The sequence below is a fragment of the Corylus avellana genome, chromosome ca10 (genome assembly GCF_901000735.1).
Source record: "Corylus avellana chromosome ca10, CavTom2PMs-1.0".
NCBI classification, from domain to species: Eukaryota; Viridiplantae; Streptophyta; class Magnoliopsida; order Fagales; family Betulaceae; genus Corylus; species Corylus avellana.
Window position 1 is genome coordinate 11,905,281 of NC_081550.1, and position 14,940 is coordinate 11,920,220.

The window sequence follows — 14,940 nt, forward strand, 5'->3', positions numbered from 1 at the left end:
ACTAGGCTTGAGTGCACATGCACTCGAGTGCATCCCCTACTAGGTTCGAGCACACTACTCCTTGAGCTCAAGCGCACACGAGGTAATCTGCTAGACAGAAACATGGAACTAATATGGAAACAAGCCTAGGTTCTCTAATTTGACTAGGGGACAGAAATCCAACTTTTCTGAGACTCCAAGGGCTCCTAGGGTCTATTCTAAACCCTATAAATAGGCCACAAAGTTCAAAAGGAAGGTGTTCTTGGTTTTAGAGAGAGATTTCACATAAAAATCTTCTTGGTGGCTTGAAGAATTGAATAAAAGATGAACATGGCAGAAGGCCATCCTAGCATAGCCTTGAGCAACTAATTCCATAATAGGGTGTTGATGTAGCCATTTCCAAGTAACAATAGTTTGATTGTATCTTAATTTAACAATTTTCTATATGCATGATGGTTGTATAACCCTGAGAATTGCTCTTTAATGCTTATATTCAATCTTGATGAATTTTTATCTTGTCTTATAAATCTTTTTATCTCGATTGAACTCAATCATTCTTATTTTCTATAATTGTGAGAATAATGGTTATGCAACAGTTTTAACTGACTTATGATTAAGAAATTTGATAGTCCATGCTTAGGGAAAATGGACCGTATCGCATCTAGAGGTTAGGTAGACGGTCCGTGCCAACCGAAGATGGATTATACTTATTTCTTAGCCATGTTATTTTCTTGACAACTTGAGTGGCACGAGTCTTATCATGCATAGAAAGAATTTCTTTTATTATTTTATTATTGACCATTGTTATGCGATTATTAGTGAAATCAACCCATTATTCTTTCTCTCATTACAATTTACTTTTGCCTTTATTTTTATTCACTTAGCTTTACAATCAAAATCAAATCAAACCTCTTTATATTTAGCTAGATTTAATCTTGATAAATTTGATAATAACACCCACATAGTCCTTGAGGTTCGATACCTTTAATATAACCCTATCCTACAAGGATTTGTTCTATTGCGAGTAGTTAATTATTATTGATCATTTTTGCACACAAAAAGCCCACATCAATTTTTGGTGCAGTTGCTAGCGACTACAAAATGGTTACGTTGTCAAGTTTTACAGATTGAATTTAACTCGATTCTTCTCTGTTGTTTTTATTTTATTTTTATTATTCTAATCTTTTTCTTTGTTTTTTGGTTTAGGTGCTGCATTGCTGGGATTCTACTCTCTGCGCTCGAGCCCAGCCAGTTTTCAGAGTGCGCTCGGGCGCAACATCAAGGGAGCTCGAGTGCAATTGCTCAGTAACCACTTCCAGCAATTGTGATTGAGGCAATTCCAGCGCAAGGCTGCCATCTCTGGGCCATTTATGAGCTTTTATTTTTGTTTTTATTTTTTATTTTTAACTTAGTATATGCTAGGTCGCCATTCTTTATCCTTACCATTAATTTCTTGCGACTTGGATATTGAACATACTCTTAGACAACTTAGAACTGAAAGGGACTCTAACTTGCTAAGAGAGTGTAACACTAAAACCATAGCTGAGGGAGAACATGTTGCACTGAAAGATCACTACCTCCCTACCACTTACAATTCTCCCTCATGTCTCCATCTGCCGGATGTTACAGCAGCTCTCAGGTTGGGTAGGAGATTTTGCTAAACGCAGTTGTCTAGGCTATTCCTACATACACAATAAGTTTATTCAAGCTCCCAAAGGCTCTTTGCAATGAAATAAATTCCATTATGAAGAAGTTTTGGTGGGGACATATGGATAATGATGCAAAAATCCATTGGTGATCTAGACCAAAATGGGAAAATAAAAATTGAATGGAGGATTGGGATTTCGACACCTGGAGAATTTCAATAAGGCACTGCTAGCAAAGCAGGGTTAGCGTGTACTTCAGAACCCACAGTCGTTGGCTGCAAAAATTTTAAAGGTATAATATTTCCCTACTAGTGTCATTCTTAATGTACAACTAGGAAACCAACCCTCGTATTTATGGAGGAGCATATGATCTGCTAGAGATTTATTGAAGGAGGGGCTTACTTCGAGAGTAGGGAATGGTGAGGAAATAAATTTTTTTTACGACAAATGGATCCCACAGAAGGTTGTGTGTGTGCCTTATATTCCTGGAAGGGGACTTTCAAAAGATACAATAGTGGCTGATCTTATTGACAGGGACACTCGGTGGTGGAATTCTACCTTGCTTGCAGCAGCCTTTGAGGAGGATTATGCGGCAAAAATTAGTCAGATTCCTCTTAACACGTTCAATGGTAGAGATAAACAATTTGGAGGTGCTCAGCATCGGGAGAGTTTAATGTTAGAAGTGCCTATCATCTAGCAAACTAATGTGCAAAGAATGATAAAGGGGAATGTTCTTATACGTCTCGCTTCACGGATACATGGAAGAGCATTTGGCAGATGAGGGTCCCAAATGTTGTAAAAGTGTTCATGTGGAGGGCGTGTCTCAATGCATTGCCGACAAAAGCCAATTTGTTTAAGAAGAAAATAGTGCCCAACTCTCTATGCCCTGTATTTGGGAAGGCAAAGGAAACAATGGAGCATGTTCTATGGAACTGCCCCGCAGCTAGAGATGCATGGAGTGTATGTTGTCAGAAGCTTAAAAAATGCAGTGAGATGTATGATGAGTTTATACTCTTTGTAGATATTATGCGCAAAAAATTAGGCAAGGATGAATTGGAGGCAATGGCGGTGGTCGCTCGAAACTTGTGGCTTAAGAAGAAATTTTTTGTTCTTTGGGGAAGTTAGATAGCCTAACCAACTTGTTCGGAAGCCCTCAAGTCCATTCAAAAATACACAGATGCACAAGCCATCTAGCATAAGACGGAAGATGAATAAACTATGGTTTGCTATTGTTGGACGGTTACTTCTGAGGGAATTGTTAAGGTCAATTGGGATGTTGCAGTAGACTTACATAATAAGAATATGGACATAGAAGTGATTATACGTGATTCTATGGGAGATGTGCTGGCTACCTTGCAATCTCCAAGAGGTAATATTACTGACTCAGTTGTAGCTGAATCTGTTGCTATTTTACGGGCAATTATTTTTGCTAAAGAGATGAGGTGGAATAAGGCGGAGCTGGAAGGAGATGCATTACAAGTAGTGCAGGCTTTACAGAAAGGGGCAAAATTGGTGTTGCTATGGCCAAGTAGTTGACGATGCTCGAATTATGTAGCAATCTCTTATACAAAGTGGAGTTTCTCATGTTCGACGAGAAGTGAACAATGCAGCTCATAAGCTTGCAAATAGTGCACTCACAATTATGGAAGAAGTGATTCATATGGAAGTGATTCATATGGAAGCTCCTCAATGTGCTTTTGATATTGTAATGGCCGAACGTATTGTTCGAAGTATTCATCATTATGATTGAATGGTTTAAAAAAAAAAAAAAAAAATAGCAGCAAAATTATCTCAGATCTCAAACATATGGAGTCTCCTCCATTTATTTAAGAAACAAAATTTTTACAGACAAATAAACTCATTTGCCAGAGACAAAAATATATCATAAAAAAAAAAAAAAAAATTACATTAAGGAATTCCAATAATTTTCTATTCCTTGTCGCTCCAATGTGATTATCTCCCTCAATAAAAATAAAATTAAAATAAATAAATAAAAAATAAATAAAAAAAGGTATTACTCTTGTACTTCATAAATGAGCATGTGGAGGCTCACCCCTTTATATGAATGCTTAAAAAGACTACCATTGCAGTATGGAAACTTAGTTAATCCTAAACCTAATCCAGAATCCAACCCGATCTATAAAGAATATGACATACAAATCACCCCTTAATCCTCTAATGGTGGACTAGCTACATCTACCAAAACTGCTAAAAAAAGCACATAATTACAAATCATGAAAGTTTTAGTCACTATATACCTTGGTAAGATTAGAGCTGCGTTTACAGACACAGAAGGCTATAGAACACCAATGGTATGAAAGCATTGTCAAGTTGTGCTGTGTACGCTTCCAACAAACCACTCACGGTCACGGCTAGGAGAAGAGATAACCAATGCTGCAAACATTGGCATGGAGACGTCAATAAATGCATCAATAATCCAAACAAGACAACAGACAAATATCAAATTTCCTTCACTAGTAGTTGCACAAATTTCTTCATTCTTCTATGAAGCCTTTTTTTCTTTTTCTTTTTTTTTGTCCTTTTTCTTTTTCTTGGGGCAGGGGTGGATGTTGGGATGACTGAGTGTGTTAGGACGGGGAAGGGGGATTTCGAAGATGGTACAGGCACAAAAATAAGTCCTTTTAACTTGAACCTAAAAACCTCAGGCATAAAGCACATGCATTAAAGTACAGATTCAAGAAACCAATAGTAAGAATCCACATAGAGAGAGAGAGAGAGAGAGAGAGACCTGGCTAAGAATATATCCAGTAGATGCTAGAAGTGGAACCAGAACTGAACAAGCAGCCAGGACAGATGTTATACCAGCTGCAGTCCCTTCAATAGTTTTCTCTAGCAAGTGGAAAGAATACCATGTTGGAAATTAGCAAAATACCTATTATTTCAACGAAAAAAAAAAAAAAAAGAAGGAAGAAAAGAGAGACTAGATCTGTAGAAAAAGCTGTGGTTTGAGGGATACTTACTGCCAGTTTTGCTCCACCTAAGAACACCATATTTGTGGCCAACCATTGATGCCTGGAGCATTAAAGGAAAACCATTCTATTAATTCTCTCATTACGACATAGAACTACATATGAACAACTAGGAAAGATAAAAGATGGCAGTCAAAATGATTGTTAAGTAAACCTCACAATTTAACACTATTCTTATATCCTACTATTCCGCCATATGCATGTTTACTCTCAGAAATGTTATTTTGTTTGTCATTTCTAGGATTAGTAAATCACATAGGATAGTGCTAAACAAGTATTTGCTACCATCTTTCACAGGGAATAATCATGGCACCCTAGATCAACATGGCAAACTAACCAGAGGCACCGCGCCAAGAGTAACATTGTTGTCCTAGTTATTTATTTGTTACCAGTGTGATTAATGGGAATACACCTACAATCGGGGATGCCATTATTAACTTCAACTCTAATATCTAAGCAATTTTGGCTATTAAGGAAAATCTATGACTTCATGACAAGCCCATAACAGGATACAGCAAGATTGTAAGGCATCAGTTTGACGAACTAGTGATTAAGCTCCACATAGATAAAAATTTGTTTTTAGATTTTCGAGGCCCTACAGTTCCAAGGAAGAAAATGATAACAACTTAATCAAAACCAGATACAACTAAGAGACTTGTAAGAGAATGTGTCGGTAACAATTGTGTCAAGATCATTGGAAATCTTTAATTTGGAAAAATGGAATTTCCTAGAGCACAACTCCGAAAGGATATCATGATGGCAGACCATGTTAGTTTTTCCTCTAACTTTCTTACTGTACCTCTTCTACACTTTGTCTCTTCAATTAGAAATTTTCTTTACTTATTTTCTTTTTCTTATATTGAAAGAGACGATGGGAAAACAAAAATTTACAGAGAATGTACTAATATATGCAATGGCATGATTGTTTCCTTTCATGATTCCCATCAATAAGATCATTTCCACTACAACTGAATCATGGGTTGAACCCTCTAGTTCAACAAGTTCCACAACCTCAATCCACTTCTCTATAAGAGAGATCAATCTGAAGTCAAAGATTAAATCAAAATAAATTGCAAAATGTAGTACAGCTTGTAAGTGCAAATAATCTTCTTCCCGAATATGAACTTATACATGATGACTCATTTTTACAAATTGGTAAAGGAAAGCTGACAATTTAAGAATCTAAACCTATATCACATTGCTTAGAATTGAACAACACACTTCATCTACAGAAGAAAATGATAAAATACACAGAAGGTACAATTCCCATCCTATTCATGAACTCATAACAGATAATGCACCTTCAATCCATTCAACCTTGATACCTTACTTGATAAATCTAATAGTCTGAAAATGCTAAAGCTTTTATGAACCTAAATATCAGAATAATGCTACATAGCAACAAGCAGACTCACCATTGTATCTCCAATTCCGAGACTTAAAATTCCAGCAAAAGGGGTGAGAGGTCGATCATTATAACCAGAAGACATCCAAATTGGAAGTGCGCAACCCAATAAGAGTGAGAAATGGCTGAAAAGGCAGATAACAAAAAAAAGGAGGCATTCAAACTTCTCCGTATCAAACATACCATTTAAGGTTTGAGCTACATAAAAAATGACAAGGCATACCTGACAATAAGAAGATCAGAATCACGATGGTCTGTAAAAGCGTTCATAAATTGATGTACAAGTTGTCCCAAAGGCCAAATTCTCCATACCTGGCTACAAGAGAATGGTTATAAAAGATCAACCAAGAAACAAAGAAAGAAACTTCAAAAACCAGTTTAACAGTTTCTAAGCATGTAAAAAACACAAAGATCCAGCTTGTAACTAATAACTACTAGGATCATAATAATTTTGCTTCACTTTTGGAAATGATTGGGAAAAAGGTCTAGGCAGCTGACCCAAACTAGTTAGGGAAAGGCTTAGTTGTCACATTTTGTAAGGATGAGAACATAATTTCTGAACAAAATGTCCACATTATGTAACTTAAGACTTATAACGATTCCTAAAATTTCAATCTTACAAAAAAATATTTCTTAAAGCTCAACTTTTCGTCCCAGTAAATAAAACTGGCATTATGAGATTGCAATGCATTATGCAATATTGACACCTCAAACCTTGAGTGATAGGACATTTAGAAAGTAATGAAAGCAATGGAACAATTATTTGAGTCAATTTTGTTTAGGAAATATGATAAATGATGTCAACATCAATAACTTACTCGAATAATTTCTAATGCCAAGAAAATTGCCAAAGCTGCACCAAATGCTAGATCAAGAAACTTTGGCTGAAAAACAGATGCATAGTCAGCAGTATTACTAAAAAAGGGAGTTCCAAGAACGGACTAGTACAAAAGATACATCCTTTTTACTCCTAAATCACCTGGAAGATAAGGGCAGGCACAAACATTGAAACAGCCATCAGATGGTAGTACTTTCGAAGGAGAATCCTTTCAATCTTACTATTCTTTGAAATGTTGTAGAACCGCAAAACCGACACATATATCAGACACACCCAATAGATACATAAAGATAGTCTTTTAAGTGGTTCCGAAAAAACAAATGACATGACCCTGTCAAAAAAGATATGACACAAGCATTAGAAGCTAATCCAGACAAAATAGCTAGATAAACCTGAAAATGATAGTGTAGAAAAACAACCATTAACAACTACAGTAAGTAACCAAATCAAGCATGTTGTAGATTTCAGGAGTTTTACACAAATAATATATATCATTTCCACACAGAATAGGATAATAACATGACAGACAAATGAAGTAAAAATCAGAAGTTATTTCACCAAATCAAATTATCTATATGACTCGTGACAATTAGGATGAGGGAAAGCATACAAGTAATGACTCTAACATATATTATCACTAGTGGAGTTTACACCAGGGAATAAAACAGGAACTTAGCATGGACCCTACAAATTCAAAATGCAGGAATTATTTGTAGCAAAAAGAGCAATGACATACCGTTTGATGAGAAGTTTTAAAAGAAAAAGAAAACTAACATGTGTACTTCTAGACTTAGATCACAACAAATAGACAAATGCTTGCAACCTCTCCCCCAACTAGAATACAACTAAAACCACAGTGCAAACATAACACTCACATCTGTGTGGAGACAGATCTCTAAAAGACTAAGACAAATTGGATCTGATCAATAATAAGTGGAGGAAAATGGCAGATAAATCATCTACGAGAAATGTTCCTAAGTTTTGTTCCCACTGCCTGCTTCAAGGCCACAACAATTAAAGTTGCAGGCATCTTCTTCCACCTATGGAAAAAACAGAAAAACTCCAAAAGCATTCAGAAAGCCTTTCACAAAGACCCTACAACAGGGCAATCCCTAACTGGGTTAGGCCAAACTCAAGGCCTCAGATTCTCATGAAAGCCAATGATAATCATCAGAACAAAACTGATCACTATTCAGCCCTTAAGATAAAGAGACTTCTACCCGCCAGTTGGAGAGTATCTTACAGTCAGTGGCCACAGATTTCCAACCTCTTTATTCCAGAGAATTCATAATATGATTAGTAGCCACACACATCTAGTTGATGATAAAGAAATATGACATGATACATCACATAACATTAAAAATTGAAAGCAGAACCGAACAAAATTCTAAGATCAAGTTGATTGGATTGCTGATGCAGATGGAAAGCACTCAAAGTTCAAATGGATGACATTTACAACCTTTCTGTGTTTTGTATCACCATAGAACGAAATTTTTATACTGAGGTACAATTCTACAAGACAATCCTATCTATGATAGCACTGTGAGTAATTATGAAAACCATTTACAAATGTAATAATTGAACACTCAAGTTGCAAAACTTATGAAAACAAGTTCCCAAGCCAAGGAAACTGAGCAGTGCAAAGTACTATTCTCAATATCTTATTAGCTCAGATAAGCTTCAATCTCCACACAAAACATTCATAAAGATAGAAGTTTTTCAGAGATATGACTGTTTATTCGCTATTGTATTCTGATCTGCAAGTACTAGCCCATGCAAATATGAACATGCACATAGACCTACATATAAAATTACTCAAAGCAATTACATACCATGAGAGGGTCCTCCGTTTAACTACCTTTTATTCAATTTATAAACTGCAGAACAAACTAACATGCTGTGTTGTAATTGACTTAAGACTTTAAGCACTAATTCTACAATGGCAGTACTGAGGCAGCAGCTTATATGTTTTGCTCATACACCAAGCAAAGGATGCAAATCCATGAATCAGAAAATACTGGCAAAAAAGCACTACTCCATCACCTACCTGTGTTTATGAATCCAATAATAACCACTCTATCAACTCATTACCACCAGATCATATTTGATAATAACAAAATGTAGTGGAAGAAAATATAAGCATCAAAGTAAATTAAATATTGATAGAGAAATAATACCACAACAATGGATGTAAATTGAAATCCTGGACAAACTGCATCCACAATGGGATGATCACAATCAAGATAAATCCAAGGGATGCAAAGAATATAAGAGATCTCCCTATTTCGTTGCATGTCCTTGCTTCACAGTAAGCTCTACTTAAAGAGCGTTCCCATACTTTAACAACATACTTAAAGACCATTGGTAAAAGAAGAAGGCCTAGTAGCAACCCCTGCAGGAAGAGAACAACCTTAGCTATCCAGTTACACCCTTCAAAATAAATTTCATCACTTAAAGAGTAATACCTGAATAATTGTAGCAATTTCACTTCTTTTGATTCCATATTGTACAGAAACCAAATCAGATGAACTTAAGAATCCAATCACCTGTTAAAACAATGGTATCCCCAATAAAATGTACATAAAACCATTTTCCAGGAAGAAATATAAACTACCTAGGTAGAACTGCACTAACCTTCACAATTGTACATGCCAACATGTCACCAAAATAAAGAACAAGGCCCCCAGTCACCAAAAGTGCTTCCCCTAAAAATAAAGAGGGAAGTAATAAATAGTTACAAAAGAACAGGAAACACCTATTAAAATGACCAAACAATAAGGTTCCACCGACTAGACTCTTAGAGTGATTCAGTCGATACAGAGGTGCACTTGAAGTGGGGCGTGTGCTGTCCCTATTGGGCAGGGCCCTTCCCCATAAGGCCCCACCATCGGGGCATAAGTGCCTCTTCCTACCCATATGATATCTCCTTCAAAAGAAGGGACATTTGATTATCTGATTAGGCCAACGCTACAAATATTCAACTTTAGCTATTCAAGGCTGATATAATGGAAACATTTAAGGAACAAAGGATGTTCAACCATTTCTCAACAGAACTTGGGCACTAAATATTGCCTAATTTCTTTAGCTTGTGATCTATTGCTTACAGATCTTCTTTTTTTTTTTTCTTTTTTTTTCTTTTTTTAAAAAAAAGTAATGATATTGAAGGCATACCCATTTTCATAGCTATATACTTTTAGAAGCAGGACAAAGGTCAATACTTCTCAACACTCGCTATTATTTTCTTACTAAGCATTTGTTTGTAAGCTTGTGCGCTCCTATAAAAGAATCCACATGCCATAACAGTGCTCAAACACTATAATTTCTCTTTTGGCTGTTCTTTTATCCATTTTCTTAATTTCCTTTTTCTTCCTTCTATGATAGAAAACTTCATTGCATTCACTGAGGAAAAGGTGACATAGAAACGTTGCAAGACACATACCAATTGAAGCACAAGATGGAAAGGTATTAAGAGAATGCTGGATTAGTTTCACTGCTGCCAATCCATGACAAAGCACCCATAATAACTTCAATACTGTATCAAAGCCTGTAAACAAAAATAAATAAATAAATAACAATTGTATTTGTACTCGATAGAAAAAGTGGTAACCATCCATCTGATAGAAACAATTAGTTTAAATTTTTTTATTTTTATTTTTTATTTTTTATTTTTTTTTCAGTTAGATTTTAAACATAAAAATTAAGAATACAAAATAAAAATAAAAACGTTATAAGAAACTAAATCAATTTTCTCATCTTTATCTTCTGATCCTGATCATTGTAAAACACCACAGATGTTAAAAAATTAAAATTAAAAAAAAAAAAAGAACAAGTGCAGAATTAAAAACTCACCAGTAAGTGATGTTGTAGCAAGAGACACAGAGCATACCACAGAATATAAGACTATACCACTTAAACTAAGCTTAGCATCCAAACTATTACGTGAACGAGGCCCCATATTGTCAGTTGCACGTGATATAACTATGTAGAGGAATACAAGCACACCCAAGCTGGTAGCAGATGAGGCCCAGTACTGCATAGTCAGATATTCAAGCTCTACACAGTGAAAATTGAACAGTGTCAAATACATTGCGGTATTGCAATAAAATACATATAACAGAACAAGAAAGAAAGTAAGTAAGATGAAAGTCAGAAACCCAAGAAATTGTATTATAAGATAAAAACAATTTATACGACAGAAGTGGTGCATCAAAGATGTAACATCACAAGTTACAACCTTTCCCATTTGAAAATTAAAAAAGGTGATAATTTAATGACAAGGGGTGGTTGGTTAAATCTTATGTGCTACAAGTTAATGATGTGCGAACCCTTTCCAGGAGAAAAAAAATGTATTAAAAAACAATAGTCTCAAGAGCTCAACTCCATAATATGGAGCCGCAAACCCAGGAAATAAAAGACCTTGTCAGAATATTAATTAGACAATTAAATTTACCATTTCCTATCCGCTTAAACTTTTGTAATAAGTGGTGATTTAATACGATATCAAAGCCAAATGTCTAGAGTTTGAACCTTGTCTTTATCAATTCACCTCTCATTTCAATTAAATATTTCACATGTTGAGTCCCACTTATTAAGGGGAAGTTTGAGCTCACACGTAAGTGAGGATGTTACAATATTAATTAAATGAATAAATTTAATATTTCCAATCAACTTAAACTTTTGAGATAAATAGTTATTAACATACCTTAGTAGCAAAGAACTGTTCTTCAACCACATATGATTATAGACTCAAACTTGGTGCAATTCTCTTATATCAGTGAGCTATGTCTCCATATCACATAGTAAAATCTTAGAAACCATTAATTCAAAGGAAACATTATATCTCTTCAGTTATGATATTGCAATTCTATTTGTTTCTCGTATTGAATATTCAAAACTAAACTATATTTTCCTATGAATTTCTGTGTGCGCGTTTGTGTATACATGAACATATATAGAAACAAAAGTATCATTTAAGTGTAGTACCCTCAGTTGCAACTTCATGCAATGACAATGCTCGTGACAGCTGTATCAACTTTGAGAGCATAACCGCGGGAAGTGTTACTGCCCCAAGAAGTATTCCTGATGAAGCACCAGGCCTGGAAGAAAACATTGATAATTTTACTAAAACCACAAACAAAAAACAAAAAAAAAAAAAGAGGACGAAAAACACATGTAATTAATTCTTGGACATCATATACAATACAAGTCAAATTACTTTGAGAAAAGACTACACCAATACTGCCATAATGTCACATTTACCGCTAAAAGCATGCTTGGCATTATGATGAAAAATATAGTTTTTAAAGTGAAAAGGAACTATTTGCGAAAAATGAGTTTTTTCAAAAGTACTTTTTGGCCCATTTTAGAGATTTTTTTTTTTTTTTTTTTTTTTTTAAAAAAAAAAAGTTAGAAGAAATGTTTTTGAAACAAACCAACTTTTTTATTTGACACAACTTGTTAAGTTCTAAATTACTTTATGTTCTTCAAGCCAATGCCAAATAATGTGTAAATTGAAAACACAATCGGTTTCCAAAACCGAAATTTCTCATTTAGATATCCGACGCTTTTTGAGCAACCAAACCGAGAGTAGAATTCACACGCCAACGTCAATTTTGACTTCCAGAATCATCAGGAAAACCCCCAATTTTGATTAAAAACCCTAGCTAAGGCATCCAAAAAAGAGTAGGAAAAAATGGAAGAAAGAGGGTTGGAGAGGGTACCTGGTCTTGAGAAGGGAGAGGGAAGGGGAGGTGTCGGCGGTGATCTCGACGAAGAGGGCGGAGAGGGCGAGGAACGAGAGAGCCAGGCCGTGAAGGAGAAGAGAGAGAGGGAGAGAGAATAAAACGCGAGCGATGAAGAGGAGGACCACCGCCGTCTCACCGTTGAACCCCGACGACGACGACGACGCCGTGCTCGCCATTTCACTGCTCTCCTCAAATTTCAAAAAAAAAATTAAAAAATTAAAAATAATAATAATAATAATAGTAATAACCAAGAATTCAGAGGCAGAGAGAGGAATACGGTTAGAAATTGGAATTTCGCGGGAAGAGGCGAGAGGGAGAGGAGGTGGTTCCGTTAGGTGGGTGGACAAGGCAAATATGGTGGGTGGGCCCCAGCAGACTCAGTGTCAAAATTTCATTGGTTTTGATGACCAAAGAGAAGTTTCTATTGGCACCGATGATGAGTCTGGTGGCGTGAGTCTTACTTCGAACGCGCTAAAACCAGCACCAACTGTGACTTGGTCCAACTTCCCTTTTTTCACATTTTGCTTTCTTCCATGAAATAACATTAAGGTAGCTCAATGGATGGGCCGTAGATTACGCCTAATAATGAAGTGGAGATTATTAATTTAAATTCTCTTTTTCTTTTTTTTATGTAAACATATCAAAAAAAAAAATTAACATATTACTTTTATGTTGTTTATTAATTTTTCTCATATTAAAAGCTTTTTTTTTTTTTAAAAAAAAAAAAAAATGGTCATTATTTCTCTCCTCAGATTTTTAGAAAGTAATATTCATGTAGGAATACGAGAATACTTAAAATTCTTCTTAGTTTTTTAGAAATGATATGTGCTCTCCTGATCTTAAGTAGATATTATTTTTTAAAAAAACAAAAGAGAAACTTCTCTTATTTCTCTCGCTTGATATTTAGAAAATAATATCCATCTAAGATCATAAAAATACGAGAATAGACCTAATAATACCCACCTAGAACCAAAAGAAAACATAGCATTTTTCAAAGATAAAACTAAAGGAAGCAAAATTTATTATAAATTTGGAGGGCTATAGATTCCCCGAGGGTAAAAAATACTTCTACCCCTAAATACAAGTACTGTAGTAGGAGATAGGAAAAATAAATAGAGTTAACTACCTTTTGCCTTGTGTGGTTTAACAATTTTATTTTTTGCCTCTTAGGGTTTAGTTTTTATCACAAGAGGTACCTTGGGTTTATATAAAAACGGTTAAATCCAAAATTTGATGAAAAGTCTTGTCAGCACCATTAAAAATTGACATGTATCCATATACCTAATTAGAAATAAAAATTTAAATTTAAATTAAAAACATTAAAAAAATATATTTAATTAAATTTAAATAGTAATAATAATAATAATAATTTGGGAGTCACTCGGCTACTGCCAAGGGGCCAAATGGCGCGGCAGAAACCCCCCACCCCCAAAGGCCCAATGAGTTTAGATGTGGTTCGTCTCCCAAGGACTACCCACAAGGCAAAAGCCTCCAACTGCGGCTACTTCTACCTTGTGGCACTTGTCCCAAGATGCAAAAGCGGCTGTTTGTGTCTTATTTTCCTCGAATGCAGAATACATGAATGCCACTCAACCATTGCATTTGGATAAACGTCAATAGAGATATGAAGGAAGGAATGCTGCCTCAACATTTTTCAAGCTCCATTTCCAACACTTTCAATCGTTAGCAAACAGAGCAAATGACCTGCAAAAGGCAACACTAGGAGGATATGGACAATAGTATTCAAAACCTTTGTATAAATCCTAAAAAAAATTACGAATTATAGAAAAATTATGTCAAGGGTTCTTCTTGATAAAACTGAGAAAATAACAGGAATAAGGAAATTAGGCCATCCTTATTGTACTTGAATAAAAGTGAGGCACAACCCTCCAAAATATTATAAAATTGTCCTTTATTAAAAGATTGCAAGTTTTAAGTACATTGAAAGAACAATAAGGGCAACTCAAATAAAAAGACCTTAAACCACCTAACAAAATACGGGTAAACAAAAATTAAAAAGCAATGCAACAAATAAATGATGCAAGCCAATGATTTCAGAATAAGATTCTCTCAAGTCCATTTGGACTAGAGAGATCTCCGTTGATGGTCAAAATGGCCCTAGGAGAATCCTAGGGTCATAAATAAGACAAGTGTCCCATTAAAAATAAAAATATTAAAATATTATTTATAAGTATGGCCGGACCACCCCATTTTAGTTAGAATGGCCGGCCAGGGGTGGCCAAACCACCCCATGGCCTATGGAGGTGGTTCGACCACCCCCATCTTGCAAAAGGAGGTGGCCGAACCACCTCCAATCTTTTTTTTTTTTTTTTTTTTT

General features: G+C 35.3%; 1 protein-coding gene across 1 annotated transcript; it reads right to left on the bottom strand.

The window, feature by feature from the left end:
* Positions 1–3,454: 3,454 nt before the first annotated feature.
* Positions 3,455–13,071, bottom strand: LOC132164301 (dolichol kinase EVAN). The gene is made up of 15 exons (XM_059574788.1): positions 12,880–13,071; positions 12,579–12,782; positions 11,842–11,954; positions 10,708–10,911; positions 10,298–10,402; positions 9,493–9,563; positions 9,324–9,404; positions 9,036–9,250; positions 7,000–7,189; positions 6,839–6,904; positions 6,244–6,332; positions 6,031–6,145; positions 4,607–4,658; positions 4,375–4,475; positions 3,455–4,019 (listed from the first exon to the last, which is right to left on the bottom strand). Exons 2-15 carry the CDS (start codon positions 12,776–12,778, stop codon positions 3,906–3,908), a joined length of 1,716 nt encoding a protein of 571 aa, XP_059430771.1. The 5' UTR covers positions 12,779–12,782; positions 12,880–13,071; the 3' UTR covers positions 3,455–3,905.
* Positions 13,072–14,940: the final 1,869 nt, after the last annotated feature.